The sequence below is a fragment of the Nannobrachium achirus genome, assembly GCF_963921795.1.
Source record: "Nannobrachium achirus genome assembly, chromosome: 7".
Taxonomy (NCBI): Eukaryota; Metazoa; Chordata; class Actinopteri; order Myctophiformes; family Myctophidae; genus Nannobrachium; species Nannobrachium achirus.
Window position 1 is genome coordinate 6,675,241 of NC_137816.1, and position 21,234 is coordinate 6,696,474.

The following is a 21,234-nucleotide window of genomic DNA, read 5'->3' on the forward strand; positions in this document are numbered from 1 at the left end:
CTTGTGTTCAAGACTTTCTTGTTAAATTTGAATGCAAATAAGGATGTTAAATGCATGTGTGTGTGTGTGTGTGTGTGTGTGTGTGCGTGCGTGCGTGCGTGCGTGCGTGCGTGCGTGCGTGCGTGCGTGCGTGCGTGCGTGCGCGTGCGTGCGTGTGCGAGTGCGTGTGACATGTTTGTATTGTGATGCTGTAGCTATACCTGGCGGTGCGCTTCAGAGAAGCTCTGTCTTTGGTCCAGTTTATTCTGGGCTGTGGGACTCCCTGTGTGGGACAGAGCAGGACTAGGGAGCGCGTGGCGTTGGTGAGGAAGGCGGTGTGTCCAACGGTGACGTTGACGTTCTTCTGGAAGGTCGTCAGGAGGTGCTGCTTCTGTCTGATGATCCCAGGTCTACTCGCAAGTTTCTCCGCAGAGCGTTCGGACCAGTTGGCCAGTCTGCCTGTTGAAGAGATCAAAGGCATGTCCAGAACAAGTAGTGACTTCCTATGCTTGGCTTCCCCGTGATCTCTAAAGTAAAGACTGTCTAACAACACTGCAGTAAAAATAAGAACATGTTAATAAGACTATTAAGACCTGAGGCTGACTCTAAAACTGTATTTTAAATCACAACAGTTTTCTGAAAAAATCTATGTTTCTATATCAGTGGTGCTCAAACCATTTCATGTCAAGGACCCCCCAATTTATATGCATTCGGCCCGCTGATCCCCCATCTCAAAATATTTTGTTCCAGGGACCTCCAGAAGCAAAGATTTTAGTTAAAAATGTTCGCTTTAAAAGAATATATGTATTCAAAGATTTACATAAATCATCCTGATAAATAAAAGCAGGTCATCTCCATGCGGGGTTGTGGTGGACATTTTTCTTAAAATTCTATTTTTGCCATGGACATACAAAATGAGTAGACGAGGGCATTAAGAGCTAGAACTAAATGACCATTACAGGTCTGTAACTCTGAGAGTGTCAAATTGGAACCAAATGGACCCGTACATGGACATACTGTGGGGAAATCCCTCTAAGTCAAACGCCGGTAAGGCAAACGCTGATAAGGCAAACGCAAATGTACTGCCCGGGTCTCCTACCGTAGTGATCTTCTGCCGTCTCGTTAAGGAAACAGAGTAGCCTTCTTATTTTTAGCTATACAATGGTTATATGTCACAGTTATTGTCCACGACATTGCAAGCGGCGCGAAGGCCAGCGGACCTTGGTCCTGCTCTTCGCGCCCGAGCGCCGCGGTGCTCCGCCGGCCGCGCGAGTTACGTAGCCGTGGTGAATGCAATCGTTATATTTATGCGCGCGAGTTACGTAGCCGTGGTGAATGCAATCGTTATATTTATGCGCACGATAAACGCATGAATGGAATGAAACGTGATGCAGGTGAGCTCACATTTCACCATAGCAAAAGGAGGTTTTAAAAAAAAAAGGAGTTTGGCTTATCAGCGTTTGCCTTATCGGCGTTTGGCTTATCAGGACGTGCCCCATACTGTATTGATGACCTCTGCCTTTTAGCTCAAATCTAAAATGACAGAGATGCTTTCCCCGGTTTTAATGGATTAAGGCGGTACGGGGACCACCAGTGGTCCTTGATGGGGTTCCAGGTAGAGGTCTGCGCGGGACTGATTTTTTTATCCCGCTCCCGCCCGCTCCCGCATCATTTCTGACCACTCCCGCCCGCCCCCGCAAGGATTTCATTTTTGACCGCCCGCAGACAATTCCTGTCCGCCGCTCCCACCCACGACAAACAAATGATGTGAATTTAGTCCCGCGGACTCCCGCGGTGCACAGTACCGCAGCACGTCCAACAGCCTCCCTCCCAAGAAGGCACATTGAAATGAGATCCAAAACCATTACCAAACTAAAAAGTGTGCGCGATGCGAGGAGCATATTTGTGACGGACTGACGGTGGCATGAGAACAAATGAGAGAAAGAGAGAGAGAGGGAGAGGGCGAGCGACGGAGCCACGGGCACGGAGGGAGAGGCGAGAGAGAGAGAGAACTTGGCGGAGAGAAAGAGAGACTCCAGTCCACGTACTGTATCAATGTGGGTGCGTTGTCCTCACTCAGCAGGGGGAATTAAGAAGGCACGTTGATGTTTGTATCTTATCCATTGAGATCCAAAACCAACAGGACTAGTGTGCGCGAGAGAGGAGCATTTGTGAGGTTGTTAACAGAGGTAAAGTGTTTATATTGCGATGGGACATAGGCGATGGGACTACATTATAATAAATAGTTGTTATTTAGGCTAAATAGTGAGTGACAATGCCGCCGCAAATATCTGCCCACCGGTTAGCTGTTAACAGACGAGAGAGGGAGGGAGGGGGAGATAGAGAGAGAGAGAAAGAGAAAGTGAAAGTCCACGTGCTGTAGGTGCATGCTGCGGGTTGTCCTCAGGCTCAGCAGGAGAAATTACATTCTCTACATATTCACATCTTGCTAAAGTGTAGATATAAGCTTATTGCGGGAGAGTGCGGGATTTTGCGGCGCCCGCCGATGTTATTTTGACCGCATGTCCCCGCCCGCGGTGATTAAAATATCGCCCGGGCCGCAATATATGGCGACGGGTCCTGCAGGTCCCGTGGGAGTGCGCTCCCGCTGCAGGCCTCTAGTTCCAGGTGGTCCCCACCTAAGAGTTGGTAAGCTCCAAATGGAGCCTTATTGATCTATAACCCTTGAGAGCGTAAAATGAAACCCAATGGACCCGTAAGGGGCCATTGGGTTTCATTTTACGTTAGTTAAATTTAAACGTTAGTTGAAGTTAAATTATTGTTAAACATGTGCATTACTTAATTTACAAGAAGTCTCCTTAATTAATTAGAGACTGTAGAAGAATTCTTATTTTGATCAATGTGTGCCTGTTATCTCTCCTACTGTACCAACATCAATACATCATGGAATAGAGGACAAATTATTATCCAAAGATAACAAAATATTCAGAGCTTTGTGTCTGCGAGACAAAATCTCGTCAAATGGCGGTCCGTGGCTCAAACGGCCTATAAATGATGGACCCTAAAGCCACTGGATTAAGGGACAGGTAAGGTACCAAAAGAATATACCGTATGTCAAATCCCGCCCCATTTTGCTCTTGTTACTAGGTGGGACGAAAAATCCAGGGCAGATTCTTTTATAATGGAAGTGGATGGGGAAAAAAGATTTTTCATAGCCTATTAAAACTGCCAAAAACGTGAATCCCTTAAAAATCCCGTTGTACCACCCTGCCACGCCCGTGAATCCCGTAAATAAATAAAAAAAAAAAAAGATTTTTTTTTTTTTTTTTTTTTTTTTCAAAAAAAATTTTTTGGACCCCAAAAACGTTAGTAGGCATGATAGCGATCGCGAAATTGCTTGTTTAACCCCCATACAACCCCCATACAACTCAGGTAGCAGACCTCCAAGCTCACAACAGTGTAAAACATAATGGCTGCTATCTCATGAATGCCTGAACGGATTTCCATTCGGATTTTTTTGTTTGAAAGCTGTGAGCAATGTGGACACACGTGGTGCATTATCTAGGCATGGGTGTGCATGATCCGTGCACTATGAATTACATGGAAGTCTATGGAGACGAATGGCAGTTAAAGAGTACGAAGGTATTGTTAAATGGCAGCATATGAGTTAAAGTACCAAAAGAAACACGTCTACGTGATATTAATACAAAGGGAAGAAAAAAGTACAGTAGTTACATTGCAAAACAGGAGTTTTCCCCCGAAAATATATGTTTTAATTAGTTTAATCCTCTGGAACAGGCAGAGGACAGAAATAGAGAGAGAAAGCGCAGTGCATCTTGGGTAGGAAGCTGACAGACAGCCTATAATTCCACTGCATAATAGGCTGGCTGTCGTAATTCTGCCCATTTAAAATATATGTACCCAATCGAAACTCTTAGTTACATTGATAAGGTTCATGTGAACTAGTCTGTTGAAGCTTATCTATCTATAAATGCGAGAAGTCTCTGCGTGTCTGTCTGTCTGTCTGCGTGTATGTAATCCGCGTATCTCGAGAACCGTTCGTCCCACCGGCTTCAGATTCGGCACGCGCGTTCTCCGCCGCGGCGCGGAGTGCAGTGCCCGGCCTCGACCCGACCCGACGCGCGTTTTTTCCGAAACGGCGCGAAACGTTCGGAATCTCCTTATGCGGAGCTGATTGTTGATTGTTGATCAGGCTGTTCCGGAGGAAATCGGCGCAAGCGCTGACTATATGGGCATATGGGCACTGCTGACTCATATGGGCATAAAGGGGACACAGATATATGGGCATAAATGGACGTATCGGCACAAGGGCTGACTCATACAGAGATCTCCATATATGGGCATATGGGCAGATCTCCATATGGGCTACATATATGGGCATATGGGCAGGGCATATGGGCAATCTGACATCACTTCTGCTGACTCACGGCGCAAAACGTTCGGAGGCTGTTCCGGAGGAAATCGACCCGACGCGCGTTTTTTCCGAAACGGCGCAAAACGTTCGGAATCTCCTTATGCGGAGCTGATTGTTGACATCAGGCTGTTCCGGAGGAAATCGGCGCAAGCGCTGACTCATTGTGACATCATTTCATAAAAGGCTCTGACATCGCGTACGCAACATGAGTCAACACAAAATGCCATGGTTATGTATCTCCATATATGGGCATATGGGCAGATCTCCATATGGGCTACACAGATATATGGGCATAAATGGACGTATCGGCACAAGGGCTGACTCATACAGAGATCTCCATATATGGGCATATGGGCAGATCTCCATATGGGCTACATATATGGGCATATGGGCAGGGCATATGGGCAATCTGACATCACTTCTGCTGACTCAAAGACAAACAGTTAAACAGATGGTCTACATATATGGGCATATGGGCATTCTGACATCACTTCTGCCGACTCAAAGACAAACAGGCAAACAGATGGTCGCTGACTCATTGTGACATAAAATGGACGCAATTTCCGTATATGGGCATAAAGGGGACACAGATACAGAGATCTCCATATATGGGCATATGGGCAGATCTCCATATATGGGCAAGAACCGTTCGTCCCACGGGCACGCGCGTTCTCCATATATGGGCATAAAATGAATGCCCCCATATATGGGCATAAAATGGATTGCAGACAGACAGATACAGATATCTCCATATATGGACATAAATGGACAGAGGCAAACAGATGGTCAAAGATCTCCATATATGGGCATAAAATGGACGCAGACAGACAGATACAGATATCTCCATATATGGGCATAAATGGACACAGGCAAACAGATGTTCAAAACGGGTCCTATGACAACAGGTATAATGAGGTTTGCATGCAAAACGTTCGGAATCTCCTTATGCGGAGCTGATTGTTGATTGTTGATCAGGCTGTTCCGGAGGAAATCGGCGCAAGCGCTGACTATATGGGCATATGGGCACTGCTGACTCATATGGGCATAAAGGGGACACAGATATATGGGCATAAATGGACGTATCGGCACAAGGGCTGACTCATACAGAGATCTCCATATATGGGCATATGGGCAGATCTCCATATGGGCTACATATATGGGCATATGGGCAGGGCATATGGGCAATCTGACATCACTTCTGCTGACTCACGGCGCAAAACGTTCGGAGGCTGTTCCGGAGGAAATCGACCCGACGCGCGTTTTTTCCGAAACGGCGCAAAACGTTCGGAATCTCCTTATGCGGAGCTGATTGTTGACATCAGGCTGTTCCGGAGGAAATCGGCGCAAGCGCTGACTCATTGTGACATCATTTCATAAAAGGCTCTGACATCGCGTACGCAACATGAGTCAACACAAAATGCCATGGTTATGTATCTCCATATATGGGCATATGGGCAGATCTCCATATGGGCTACACAGATATATGGGCATAAATGGACGTATCGGCACAAGGGCTGACTCATACAGAGATCTCCATATATGGGCATATGGGCAGATCTCCATATGGGCTACATATATGGGCATATGGGCAGGGCATATGGGCAATCTGACATCACTTCTGCTGACTCAAAGACAAACAGTTAAACAGATGGTCTACATATATGGGCATATGGGCATTCTGACATCACTTCTGCCGACTCAAAGACAAACAGGCGAACAGATGGTCGCTGACTCATTGTGACATAAAATGGACGCAATTTCCGTATATGGGCATAAAGGGGACACAGATACAGAGATCTCCATATATGGGCATATGGGCAGATCTCCATATATGGGCAAGAACCGTTCGTCCCACGGGCACGCGCGTTCTCCATATATGGGCATAAAATGAATGCCCCCATATATGGGCATAAAATGGATTGCAGACAGACAGATACAGATATCTCCATATATGGACATAAATGGACAGAGGCAAACAGATGGTCAAAGATCTCCATATATGGGCATAAAATGGACGCAGACAGACAGATACAGATATCTCCATATATGGGCATAAATGGACACAGGCAAACAGATGTTCAAAACGGGTCCTATGACAACAGGTATAATGAGGTTTGCATTAAAGGGGGAACCGGCACTGTGTCTGCAACACAGTTGGAGGCACAGACAGATACTCCATATATGTGCATAAAATGGACGCAGATAGACAGATATCTCCTTATATGGGCATAAAATGGACCCAGAACTATAACTGCAGTGATCTCCATATATGGACATAAAATAGACAGCGACATACAGACAGACAGATACAGATAACTCCATATATGGGCATAAATGGACACAGGCAGACAGATGGTCAAAACGGGTCCTATGAAAACAGGTATAATGGGGTTTGCATTAAAGGGCGGGGCATTCATTCCCTATTTACATTGTTCCGAGTTGGCCAGGTCGGCGACTAGACGCTGGGCCGCCCGAAGGGCGGCCCAGCTTCTAGTTCATTATAATGATCGAAATCGCTATGACCGCGGCCGCGCAGCGCCGTACTGCACGCTGGCCGTGCTCCGCATCACGGCACCGCGGTGAAGACTGAAGTGACATTCTTCCACTGCATAACTCCACCCCCGGTAGCGAAAAGTGAATGTTTTTTTTCTGGTTGGCCAGTCAGGGAGTCTCAGGGACCAATCAGAAGGCTGACAAACGGTCTGTTACCTTTAGCCTGTCCCGTCTCCTCTCTGGGAGTGTTCCAACGCTGGGCAGCAGACATCTGGGTGAGGAGGGAGGAGATGAGCTGCGAGGCCTGGTCCTGGCGGATCTCTCCTCTGTCGGCCCTCAGCGTCAGGTTGACCAGCCTCTCCTCCAGCCTGGGCTGCAGAGAGGCCGCCTGGACGTAGTGGTGGGCGATAGGGTGATATATATACAGGGTTCTCACACAGTTTTACCAATTAAAACTTTTCCAAAACTTTTCCAGAATATTTAACCCAATTTCCAGGACTATATAACAATAATTCAGCTCAATAACGAGTCGCTTACTCCTATGCGCAATGCCCAAAGACAGGTAGTGTATGCCAGTGGTTCTCAACCTTTTCAGGCCGTGGCCCCCGAAATAATCATGTTTTAACTGGGGACCCGGCACCCTGACGAGCACTAAGAGTTTAGGAATTTTGTATAACACGGTTATATTGTGAAAATAGCCGATCTACATGCTTGTTGCGAGGCGTTGTGAGCAGTGCCGGATTTATATGACATGAGGCCCCTGGGCAAGGGGAAATAAAGAGGCCCTTGTGCGCGCGCGAAGTACCGCATACGCGAAGCACACGCGAAGTACCGGATACATAGAGTGGGCGGGCTTTAGACTGCACTAAGCTTTCAGAGCAACTACATGCAGTGCGGCGAGCAGAGCAGAAGCTCTCAATGTTAATACCATAATAAAACAAAATGTACAGTAACTAAACACAAATATCACTTTATTTGGATAGCAATACTTTAAAATGTCATCATTAACTCATTCAGGGTCTTTTCAAAATGGCTTCCAAGTTCCACACCACCTCCCTCTCCATAGACTTCCATGTGTGTAATTAATAGTGCACGGATCATGCACCCCCATGCCTAGATCATGCACCACATGTGTGCACACTGTTCACAGCTTTCAAACAAAAAAATCAGAATGGAAATCCGTTCAGGCATTCATGAGCTAGCAGCCATTATGTTTTCTTGAAATGTAAACAAACGTGGCTGCCATGTTTGAAAGATGGGGTTGGTATGGGGGTTAAACATGGAATTTCGCGATCATGCCTACTACATTTTTTGGGGTCCAAAAAAAACATTTTTGAAAAAAAAAAAAAAATTTTTTTTTTTTTTTTTTTTTTGAGGCCCCCCACCCCCCTGAGGCCCCTGGGCACGTGCCCACCCTTGCCCAATGGTAAATCCGGCCCTGGTTGTGAGCATGTAGATCGGCTATTTTCACAATTTCTGCCTCTAATATTTGACAATTTGGCCCATGTTTAATTTGTCATTTCAGAGGTATTAACAAAATCAATAACCAAAGACAATGCATAGATATTTTTTTCCAGGACCTTCCAGGACCCTTGATAAATTCCAGTACTGGAAAAATATTTTTCTAATTTCAAAATATTTCCAGGAATTTCATGACCGTGGGAACCCTGTATATATCCTTGAGACGATACAATGTCTCCACCATGCGCCTTTTCGGAGATATCGTATATATCGTGATACAATGAGGGAGCCTTATGAAAAAATCCTGTTGAATTTTTCAAACAGAGATTCATTGCAGAATTCATTTAAACCTGCATTTTTGTCTAAATCAGTAGTTATCAAACTTTAAAATGTCATGGTCTCCCCTTAACTCTGACAGTGTACAAATGAAACCAAATGGACCCTTACGGGTAGATTTGGTTTCATGAGTTACATACTTGTAAGGATCAATTTAGACCTCCCAAAAGGAACCCAGAGAGTCCCTGGAATCCACATATTGTCGCTGTCGGGTGGAAACCTCGTATCTCCAAGTTTCACATTTGTACGTTCTTTCGCAAAGTAAAGCCCTGCTTCATCATACAAGGCCGTCGCACAAAAGTAGTGAAAACAGATCTACAAGCACACAACTGCTTGTAGATCGGCTGTTTTCACTAGTTTAAATCATTTTTAAAATGATAAATGCAAAACGAACGGTTTTAGACATACAGGATTTTCACCCGACAACGACGATATAGGACCACTGGTCTAAATGGTCCTTTTTCTTTTAGTTTTTGTTACCTTGTACTGTAGGCGGTTGTACTGTTAAGTAACTTGAAAGATAACCATAAAAAACAACATGAAAAAGAATTGTGATAAGATCGGCTTGGGAAAAATATTGTGATATTGTATATTTCCCATATGCCCACCCCTACCTGGACACCAGGTGGCAGCAGCGACACACCAAGCCCGCTCCCCAGCGGCAGCGGCAGCAACGCGGCACCGTGGCTGTGGCACTGAGGCATCGTCATCATCGTCTCCTCCCGACTCGTAGGGCTCGGACTGACCGTGGATTCGGGCTCCGGCGAGAAGAAGGGCCCGCCGTGGCTCACCCTGTGACTAGGGATGGGACAATATGAAAATGTCATGTCACGATTATTGTGACCAAAGGAATTGCGATTTACGATAGTAGCAATAGATTGGCAATTTTTTGGCGAAGAGATTTGGTTGAGAGTGGGAAAAAAAAGATTTCCAGGTTTTGCCAATTATAGAGGGTTTAAGTGGTACCGGATATACAGCTCCTGAGGCCAGTGCATGACGGAGGACAATTTCACAATAAATGAAATCTCCACGATACGATTATTGTTTTTTTTATCACGATAAGTGATAATAACGATTATCACCCCATCCCCTACCTGTGACTGCCACTGTTGCCGATCAGCTGGAGGGTGAAGATGTCCGAGGCGGGGCCGGCGATGCACTTGTACACGCCGATGTCGCCCGCCCCCAGGAGGTGGATCTTCAGAGAGCCCGACTTGGTGACGCCCAGGCGCTTGGAGCTGGGCAAGGGGCGGCCGTCTTTGAGCCAGCGGATGTAGGCCTTGGGGAACCTCCGGACGGGGCACTTGATGACCAGGGAGGTGCCGGGGAGGAGGTAGGCGTGTCCGCCGATGGTGAGGTGGAGGCGTTTCTCCGGCCGGGTCTGGACGTAGATGCGGTGGAGGCCCGTGAGCCACGGACACCGCTTCACCCGTTCCTCGTAGTCCCGGTCCTTCACCGCCGGGTGTCTGGCGCTCTGCTTGACTTGGTTTGTGACCGGCGCCTCCGGAGGCTCCTTCCTCAACGTCTCTTTGGGTCTCGTGTCCTTCTTATGCTCTGGTGAGACACGAAGAAGAGGGGTTTTTCATACGTTGCGGCATATCGTTGCTAACGGGCATGAGGAAGAAATGATATGGCTGCTTATGTCTAAAATCTATATTTTACCATCACTTATTAGCCGATATTAGCCGATATTAGCATAAACATTTATATCGGAAAATATCGGTATCGGTAAAAAAATATTAAAAAACGATATTTCTTTTTTTTTTTCTTTTTTTTTTAACAGGAGTTCTTACTGTATAGTAGGGGTGTGATAAAAACCCCAAAGTGGGGTTTCTAATTTCCAATCAAAAGGCTGCATTTCGAGCGAACCCGCCTCACAGCACTCCTGATTGATCGAGCGGCTGCTGCAGTTCTCACATTTTGTAAACAAACATGGCGGTCCCCATGCCCGACGCGAGTTCACAAATTGCAAATAAAAGCTGCATTAAGCGAAGTTTTATCTGAAATCAACGGAATCTTAGAACTTAAAAAAAAAACAACAGTTTGCACTTTTGGAATTTCTGTCTGGAAAAGACATATTTGATGATCTCCCGACGATGTTTTGATGCGCTGATGACTACTGACTGGACCTGTCAGTCAAAGTGAGTAACTACGTCATCGCGTAATGCGTTGTCTATGGAGGACTCCCAGACTCTCCCCTGGGAGAGTCTGGCTGTTGCGAGGCTAGCTTGTAAGAGCCTATGGGGCTGTTAAGTATGACATCATTTTGTAGGCAGAGGAGAATTTCTGCCCCCAGTTTCCGTGAATCTTTACTATTTTTACTATTTACACATTTTTCTTCTCTTTGTTGTTGAAAAGAAAGTGTTAGAATTATACTTTAGTCGTTATTTTTGTCTCGGATCTGTTGAAATAGCGAGGGACAGAAAATGCTCTGGGGGCAGAGTTCTCCTCTGCCTACAAAATGATGTCACGGCTTAAAAGCCCCATATGTCTCCACTAGGCCTAATGTAGGCCAATTGTTTATGTTACAGCCTATCTTGTAATGGTTCCGTTTGTCCTTGAAGCAGCAACAGTATAACTATGATCTCTGCCCTGTGCTTCCCAGGGCAGAACTACCGTGCAGAGTGTTATTGTACTTCTCCACATGATATCATGTTACATAAAGCATAACCATCACCACCTAGAATATTGTCTCGACTACTATTTTCCTCATCGATTACTGATTGATCCAGAATTCCAACGACAGGCAGAAGCCTCTAACCTCCATTTTATCCACAAGCTCAAGGCGACGAGTTTCGCGCTTGTCGATCTGCTATTTTTGATTAAAGACTACTTCTGTTGCAAAAGTAGCTATTTTGAAGACTATTCTGAATAAGAGTTACTTGAATAGGCCAATGAAGCATCCTGAGGCTGACCGCAGCTCATTTCAACATGAACACTTAGTGAGAAAATGACAGTACTTGTAATGAATCACTTTCCACTCCTGTATACTTTGTGATATCAGTGTGTTCTAGTGAACATTGGGTTAATCCTTTCAACGTGTGATCTCTAATGTTCTCATGCACTAATACTGTATGACAGGGTTCCCCAATTAGTTTTCCCCAAGGGCCGAATTATGTCTAGGGTTCCAAGCCGAGGGCCACAACATTGCAGGGGGCGACGGTGGTGTTCCCTCTACTCCAGCGACAGTTCAGATATCGCAGAAACCTTGTATCTCTCCAGATTTCAAATGTGTACGTTTTTTGGTAAAGCAAAGCCCTGCTTCATCATACAAGACCATTGCATAAAAGTGACAAAACTAGTGAAAACAGCCGATCTACAAGCACACAACGCCTCGCGATGCGAGGCGTTGTGTGCTTGTAGATCGGCTGTTTTCACTAGTTTAGTAAATTTTTTAGACGATAGATACAAAACAAACGGTTTTGGACATACAAGGTTTCCATCCGACGACGACGATATACTAGCGTTGTTGCTGCTCTTATACCACCATTATTACTGGGGTTGGTGGGGGCCAAACAGTAGCCCCCCGCGGGCCGCAAATGGCCCGCGGGCCGCCTATTGGGGAACCCTACTGTATGAGAATCAGTGTTGTCCATGTTGTTTAGTCCTGTTCATCGTTTCCTGTTGGGTTGTACAGTACGTCTCTGTACTACTGTAAGTGCCACAGCAATGTCCCAGTATGAACATCATAATTGGCAGTGAAGTGTTTCTGCAGTTGAGAGGAGGTCCACTCTGCTCAAGTGTATTTTTCTTTATACTAGCAGGCAGACAATAGATAGCAGAGAGAGTTATGAAGTACAGCGACACAGAGGAGAGAGGGCTTTGGAAGGATTCACAATAACAAGAGTACCGTACATCTCTCAGTAGGAGGAGAGGGTCTTAACCTATCCATCACGCCCACTGTGTGTGTGTGGGTGGACACACACGTGCACACGCTTGCGCGCGTGGGCACAACTCACAAGAGTGAACTATCTGCTCTGTAATCAATTGGTACACGTCCACGTAAGCATTGTGCACATGTTTCAGCTTGCACACTATATTTCACATTCAGCATTCGAAGCCAGCTGAGTTCCAGACAATAGGAAGAACTTATGACATAAAACAGGTGTGCCACTCGTTTGAGCATGGTTCAAAAACATCAACAGAGCCCGGGACACAATGTAATTTCGACAGTGTGTGATTATGCCTGGAAAGCACAGTGATTGATGGTTGTGCTTAACCCATTTAGAACGGGTACACATTATTTTATGCTTTAACTATTGAAAAATAGCAGATATACAAGCTCACAGCGCGGCACCGAGTGCCGCGCTGCGGGCTTGTAGATCTGCTATTCTGGGAAAAGTCATGAAAATGTGTGCAAATCTTTGAATATATGTATTTTCAAAGCGAACGTTTGTAACTCAAATTTTGCTTCTGGGGGGTCCCTGGAACTAGATATTATGAGATGGGGGTCTGTGCCCAAATAAATATCAGTTTGGGGATCCTTCACATGAAAAAAATTGAGCACCACTGACATAGTAGTCTCTCAAGAACAGACTAACTGAGCCCCAGTTAAGTGAAAGGACCTTTTCTTTGACGATGGCTGGTCAGATTGCTGACATAGAAACATAGGTTTTTTCAAAAATCTTAGAAGGATTCAAAAGACACTTATAGAATCGGGTCAAAATTCTAATTTTCATGATTTTTCAAAAATAGCAGATCTACAAGCTCGCAATGCGGCACTCGGTGCCGCGCTGTGAGCTTGTACATCTGCTATTTTTCCATAGTTAAAGCATAAAATAAAGATACACAATAATGTGTACCCGTTTTAAATGGGTTTAAGACTGTGAGAATACATAAAAACACTCCCTCCTGCCCTGGAGCGCCGGAGGTATAGAGCCACAGCCAAATAGATTTGACATCCATCATTAACGGTGATAACATCATCTAGACATAGCGAGCAGCCTTTATGAACGACGGGTGTGGCGACGAGATGGGACGCGCCGCAATCCCCGAATTTGACCTCTCGCAGACGAGAAGAGCCTGGAACGTAAAAGATCTCTTTTGGGAAGTGTAATAAACCTGTCCCGAGGCGAGGCGGTGGGGAGGTGTGCGAGGTGATGCCTCAAATCTTCATCTCATCAAGTACAGCCAGGCCAGGGGCGTCACACCAAATTCTGGGCCCTGGGTACAAGGATTCACTGCGGGCCCCCCATGAATGTTAACTATTGAAAAACAGCAGATCTACAAGCTCACAGCGCGGCACCGAGTGCCGCGCTGCAAGCTTGTAGATCTGCTATTTTTGAATTTTTTTGAAAATGTGTGCAAGAAACCTATGTTTCCATGTCAGTGGTGCTCAGACCTTTTCAGGTCAAGGACCCCCAAGATGACATGTATTTGGCCACGGACCCCCATCTTAAAATATTTAGTTCCAGTGACCACCAGAAGCAAAATTTGAGTTAAAAAATACATATATTCAAAGATTTGCACACATTTTCACGACTTTTCAAAAATAGCAGATCTACAAGCTCACAGCGCGGCACCGAGTGCCACGCTGCGAGCTTGTAGATCTGCTATTTTTCAATAGCTAAAGTTGCTAGGGCCCTAGTAACTCAGTCCCACTTTCCTCCCCCTTGTGACGCCCCTGGTGTGTGAGGTGATGCCTCAAATCTTCATCTCATCAAGTAGAAGCGAGGCAGTAAACGGCCTTTATCAGCGTTTCCCACTTTCCTATCCTGGGTGGGTGGGCTGGTGGGCTGGCCTCCGGGGGACAGACGGTAGGACAAAGGCCAGGGGCTCTGCCCACTGTCCTGGACTCATTATTCATTCACAGCCTGTCCCGAGTACAACTTACTTATGAAGGCCAAGGTTGTCGTGCTATTTGCTTCTTCTTCTTTTTACCTCCCTGGATGAAACAACTTTCAACATGTCGTCCCTATTTTGGGCATGTCATTAAAAATGATTTAAAAGGTAGGACTTGTAAAAGTAAAAATGTGAAGTGTTGTGAGCTAGTGGATCGGCTATTTTGGCCGTGCAGCGATATCATGTGACAAAGCACATTTTCAGAAGGTTTGAGAGGTTTTTTCTCCTCCAAGAATTTCGGGGACCCCCTGCAGTATCCCCGCGAAACCCATAAGGGTCACGGACCCCCTATTGAAGACCCCTGTTCTACACGGTCACTTTGACAAGGACCAGTTCCTGGAATCACACATGTGAGGAAAATTCCAGAATAAAACATATTAATCCTTAATCAGCCTTTTATCACGTCTGTACATACCTGGTATGATGGATTTTTATCATAGTACTTCCAGTTTTTACTTCTCCTGGACTCCTCAGATCTCTCTCCCACAGCCAAAACGGCGGTCATTTGTGGTCCTCCAAAAGCGCTAATTTTCACCGCTGCAAAGTTACTTTTTTCTTCATAAATCTGCTATTTATAGTTCCAAGACAGCCAGTAATCCATTGTTTTATCGCGGGTTGAGGGAAATGGCCGTTGTTGACATGATCCCAATAGTACTCACAGAAGAAGAATGAAGTCTCGCGTCTCGCGTGATTACCGCGTTTCCTTTAGCTTTTTCTTTAGCGCAAAAGAAAGCTTTCTCCTGGAGTTATTACAGCCAGTATGTACACAACAAGGCATCGTGGTATATATATAAAAAATAAGAAAGCAGAAGAATATAATCTAGTTAGTCTATTGATCGCTAGAATCTAGTAATATGACTGAGAAGGATCCATAACAAAGCATTTTAACGGACTTCCTGTAGTCATAAGGTAATTCTATTACCTTTATTTATTTTATTTTTTCCTCAATACATTTCTTCGATTTTATTTATTATTTATTTATGGAATTACTTATAAAATAACTTTGACGTGTATTATTATTTGTAAACAATGTAGGCTACAATATAATCACAAAATAATCGTATTTTCCTCAAGACATTCTGCAATGCCTCACCAAATAAACGTTAGGTAAAAAGTACCTCATGAAAGACACGTTTCTGTGGTTTCTGTTTTATATATATACCACGATGCCTTGTTGTGTACATACTGGCTGTAATAACTCCAGGAGAAAGCTTTCTTTTGCGCTAAAGAAAAAGCTAAAGGAAACGCGGTAATCACGCGAGACGCGAGACTTCATTCTTCTTCTGTGAGTACTATTGGGATCATGTCAACAACGGCCATTTCCCTCAACCCGCGATAAAACAATGGATTACTGGCTGTCTTGGAACTATAAATAGCAGATTTATGAAGAAAAAAGTAACTTTGCAGCGGTGAAAATTAGCGCTTTTGGAGGACCACAAATGACCGCCGTTTTGGCTGTGGGAGAGAGATCTGAGGAGTCCAGGAGAAGTAAAAACTGGAAGTACTATGATAAAAATCCATCATACCAGGTATGTACAGACGTGATAAAAGGCTGATTAAGGATTAATATGTTTTATTCTGGAATTTTCCTTTAACCACCAGTCCAGTCTGTAGGCCTGTCTCATACTGTAATCGCCTCTCACCAAGTGACAAACTGTGATCATCATTGGAGACACAGACTCGCATGCATTCCTGCACACAGAGGTGCACATATGCAGGGGCGTCACAAGGGGGAGGAAAGTGGGACTGAGTTACTAAGGCCCAAGGTGGAGGGGCCCTAGTAACTTTAGCTATTGAAAAATAGCAGATCTACAAGCTCACAGCGCGGCACCGAGTGCCGCGCTGTGAGCTTGTAGATCTGCTATTTTTGAAAAGTCATGAAAATGTGTGCAAATCTTTGAATATAATGTATTTTTGCTTCTGGGGGGGTCCCTGGAACTAAATATTTTGAGATGGAGGTCCGTGGCCAAATACATATCATCTTGGGGGTCCTCGACATGAAAACGTTTGAGCACCACTGACATGGAAACATAGGTTTCTTGCACACATTTTCACAATTTTTCAAAAATAGCAGATCTACAAGCTCGCAGCGCGGCACCCGGTGCCGCGCTGTGAGCTTGTATATCTGCTATTTTTGCTGCACATACCGGTATGCTTTGTCTGTGTGTACAAGTAAGCCAACAGAAAACCAATACAGTATACACCAGGGGTCTTCAACGTTTTCAGGCCATGGACCCCTTAGTTGAGAAAGAGATGAAGCAGGGACCCCCACAACCTTTTCATAGATTTCATATAGTTTCATCGTTTGACAGCACAATCATCAATGTATTTTGGATTCATGTCAATTTGTGTTTTCAGATGTTTAACCACTTGAGCCGTCATTACCTAATAAACTAGACCTTTTACTCAGAATATGGACACTAGGGTTCAAGTTGTTAACATAAAAAGGATTGGAAGATTTAGAGGACGCCCTGTAGTAACTCTGAGAACCCCTAGGCGTCCCGGACCCCTTGTTGAAGACCCCTGGTATACACAAAGAGAAGCAGAGTACGTATTTCCAATTCTCGCCGTGTCCCAGCCTTTGGACCTTAATCCTAAAACTAACCAAAAGTATTTATGGAAAGAGAGTTGGCAGCAGCAGCTGGAGAGGACAGATCGTCAAACAGGCACACGCAAACAAACACACACAGGCACACAAAAGCCGGCTTGGCATTTGCGAGGCATTCAATCATGCACTTTATGGTCTCTAGTTGGTTGAAGAGCGTTTAGAAGGGACAGTACAGATTTACAGAGGATTCTTCTATGCAGGGACGTGTTGGGCCCCTGATTCAGCCTGGGAAAAAGAGTTGGAGAGGCCCTCATTGCGCTATAGAGAGAGATCTCTCTATAGCGCTGCTGCTGCTACTCAAAGATTTGCCATTTCAGATCATGACAAGTGACAAGCCAGTGGGCCAATTACATGAGTTATATTTCGTCGTTGTCGAGTGGAAACTTTGTATGTCCAAAACCGTTTGTTTTGTATTTATCATTTTAAAAATGATTTAATATAGTGAAAACAGCCGATCTACAAGCACACAACGCCTCGCACCGCGAGGCTTTGTGTGCTTGTAGATCTGCTGTTTTCACTACTTTTGTGCAACAGCCTTGTATGATGAAGCAGGGCTTTGCTTTGCGAAAAAAATTATACATTTTTGAAACTTGGAGATACGAGGTTTCTGCCCAACAGTGACGATTTACTTTGTTGGCCGCCCAGCCCCCCTAATGGCCGGCCTGGACCGGCCGGGAATGAACCGGCCGTTCGGGAGTTGTCCCGCTTTTCCCAATGGCCAGCACGTCCCTGCTTCTATGAGAGCTGGCGGCTCCCTGTTGAGGCTCGAACAGTGTGGGGATGATTTTTTGAGCGGTGGTCACAACGCTCCTATACGTGGCCGTGTGTGTGGGTATGTCTGTCTCCGTCCGTCCGTGTCTGTCTGTCTGTCTGTCTGTCTGTAGCCTACAGTACCTTTTATGACCACACATGTTAAGGGAGGGGCGCTGTTTTCCGGCCAGGCCAGGCCAGGCACACACACACACACAGGGGGGAAGGGGGGAAGGGGGGAGGGGGGTGGGGGGGTAAACCACCGCTCAGTTCACACGGGTGTGATTTTTTTTTCTTTTTTCAATTGCAAACAATTTTTCATTTGTGTTAATTTAATCGAATATTGAATGTGCTCTATACCAAACAACCCCTCCCCCAATTCAGCAATTCCTACAGGGGCGTCAATACATGACTCCCGGTAGCTCCGCCCCCACCTTTCCCTCCACGTTACTGCTTTGAAGTCCGACAGCCCTCACTCAGTCATTCAACAACACTGTCAGCACGATGGAGGAGAATGTCACACACAGACACACTGCATGTCGCGTTTTGGACCCAGAGCGTCGAAATCTCTTCCAAATCCGTCAACAAGACCTGGCATGAGATTAGAAAAATATGTAGGCCTATTATTAAAACAAAGCAGCAGAGAATACATAAGTTCTCTGCTGGATTCAGAGCCGTTTTACACTGACTCTGAAAGATTTAAATATGAATACACTGTATTGGCTAAATGGCTCATGACTATAACATCAACACCTTATTTGTTATGTTAAATAGCTACTGATTATCCCCCTTGGGATAATAAAGATATCTATCTATCTATATATCTATTAAGTGGCCTGCCTAACATAAGCCATAAGCATACTACCATCATCATTATCAGCACAGACTTTATTTGTTTAGATCGATTCATGCCATTATAATGATTAGTGTTATTGACCTGGGCGGAATATGAGTTACTTTCATCAAGTCATATGAACTGAGAAAATATGTGTAGGCTACTCATTTATACCAACACAAACATTGTATGTGTTTATATGAAGAAGCACCAAGGAATAGGCTACTTCATCTGATATAAAGCAACTTATCACTGGACTGGACAGTTGTGTAGGCCTACATAAGGTAAGAAAGACAACTAATAAATATAACTACCAGTGAATTTGACGCCTAAACGGCGTGTTAATGTATTTATTTGATCTGTGATGATGGTGTTTAAACAGCCTATAGCGACGAATGAGGTAGACAGTATCCTACTCTGTCTATTTCTCTTATTTCACAACAACCAGAATAAACTGCTTCAAATGTAGGCTAGGCCTACATGTTTCTTATCATGTCGATTGCTTATAAATGATATCTCTGGCGTTAAACGTCTCGATTCCGAAAAGTTTTAGCCGCAGCGAGTCGCAAATACAGCCAAGGGTGTCGTCGCACAAATTCTGGGCCCTGGGTACAAGGATTCACTGCGGGCCCACATGAATGTTCTTCATCTGGGGATTTCAAAAATAGCAGATATACAAGCTCGCAGCGCGGCACTCTCGAGTTTATATAATCTGCTATTTTTCGATAGCTAAAGTATAAAATAATTAAGGCCCTTCCACCTTGGGCCTTAGTAACTCAGTCCCTCTTCCCCCTCTTGTGACGCACCTGCACGCATCCCCTGTTGCATGTCAGAAAAAATACACTTCGCGTTGTTCATTCATCATTAGGCTACTTGATCAGTAGCTATTTTACATAACAAATAAGGTGTTGTAGTCATGGGTCAATGGCCTTTTAGCCAACACAGTGTATTCATATTTAAATCGGCTTTTTTATATAAAAAACGGCGATCTGTGGTCCAACAGACAGGGGCTTCCTCATTCCTTTATTTCCCAAATATTCCTCTGCGGTTTTGTTCCATAGTTTTGTTCCATTAGCCGTGTAAGCTACTACACCTTCCTCCAATGCATGCCTTGCCCTGCCGACGGACCAGGAAGAGACACTGAATTAGTATTTAATGTGTAAAATGTGTGTACAATCCGCCGTATTTCCCATTGAAGTGAATGAAGCCAATAGCGGCGCGCTGTGATAGTGGCGGAGGCAGCTTTTGGAGGGGGCGGAGCCGGGAGTCGTCCATTGGGTATGGCAGGGGTATGCAGCTGCCATACCCTGGGTCCAGGGGGGAGAATACAAGTTACTTTATAAAATAATGTTAAATCCATGAATGTCTCTTTGTCTATCTGTGCTGGTTATGTTGTTAAATTACAGTAAGATAACTACAAATGCAAAATTTAACAAGGTATTATAATTATATTCTCCACACTTTTATTCTCCCCATCTTGACAGAATGGTATATTCCCAGGTTCCGCAGGTCAGCTGCACAGGTGCAATTCAATATTGTTAATTGTGGCACGTTTACACCAAGTTTAGCCACACTTGAACAACTGTTCCAGCTAGGCTGCCATATCCAGCCCAAGAAACCATAGACATTTTGGGGGAAAATAAAATAAATGTATCATGCCTGTTGCTAAGGTATGGCAACATGACTGGTGTCTTGCGCGCCTACGCGCGCGTGCAAGACACCAGTCATGTTGCCATACCTTACCTTTTTCTGAACTGACGCCACTGAATTCCTACACTGTGAATGTCCCCATAAGGCAGTGGGTGACAGAACAGTGTACAGAAGGAATTAGAACGTTAAAGAAATACATGAAGTTTATTTAAAAATGTGTTTATTTTTAGACATATGAGTAGTACACATGAGTAATTTATATGTTTCTTAGCCACTGAGGTGGTGGGTTGTTAACATGTATAGCACGTATTAGCTCGAAGCTTCAAGTAAAGCCTGGAGGTTAGTTTGACCAGTTTGTGTGTCCCTATCCTTTTTTTTTCCTTTTCTTTTCTCTCATTTCTCCTTTTTCTTTTCAGTTGCCCGGGTCAAATGTTAATGTTCAAAGTGAGAACAGGATCTGTTGATAGCTTGATAAAGTTGAGACTCACAGGGCCTATAGGGTGTGTATATACATTGCTCACATCCCCATGGGTAATCACTTTCCAGACATATATACATTTGAGTTCTTCTACTCTCACGCACACAGTGGCGTCACAAGGGGTAGGAAAGTGGGACTGAGTTACCAGGGCCCAAGGTGGAGGGGCCCTAGTAACTTTAGCTATTGAAAAATAGCAGATATACAAGCTCACAGCGCGGCACCGAGTGCCGCGCTGCGAGCTTGTAGATCTGCTATTTTTGAAAAGTCGTGAAAATGTGCGCAAATCTTTGAATATATGTATTTTTTTAGTGAACATTTGTAACAAAAATGTTGCTTCTGGAACTAAATATTTTGAGATGGGGGGGTCCTTCACATGAAAAAGTTTGAGCATCACTGACATGGAAACA

The 21,234-nt window shown here is 44.8% G+C and overlaps 1 protein-coding gene across 1 annotated transcript in view; it reads right to left on the reverse strand.

Annotated features, from left to right (window-relative positions):
* Positions 1–21,234, reverse strand: part of adamtsl3 (ADAMTS-like 3) — a gene marked incomplete at both ends in the record, with an annotated part of 420,411 nt that overhangs the window by 139,692 nt on the left and 259,485 nt on the right. The window contains 4 exons of the mRNA XM_080729421.1: positions 201–438; positions 7,085–7,256; positions 9,280–9,463; positions 9,760–10,219. Coding sequence (XP_080585547.1) covers positions 201–438; positions 7,085–7,256; positions 9,280–9,463; positions 9,760–10,219 — 1,054 coding nt within the window. The remainder of the gene's footprint in view (positions 1–200; positions 439–7,084; positions 7,257–9,279; positions 9,464–9,759; positions 10,220–21,234) is intronic.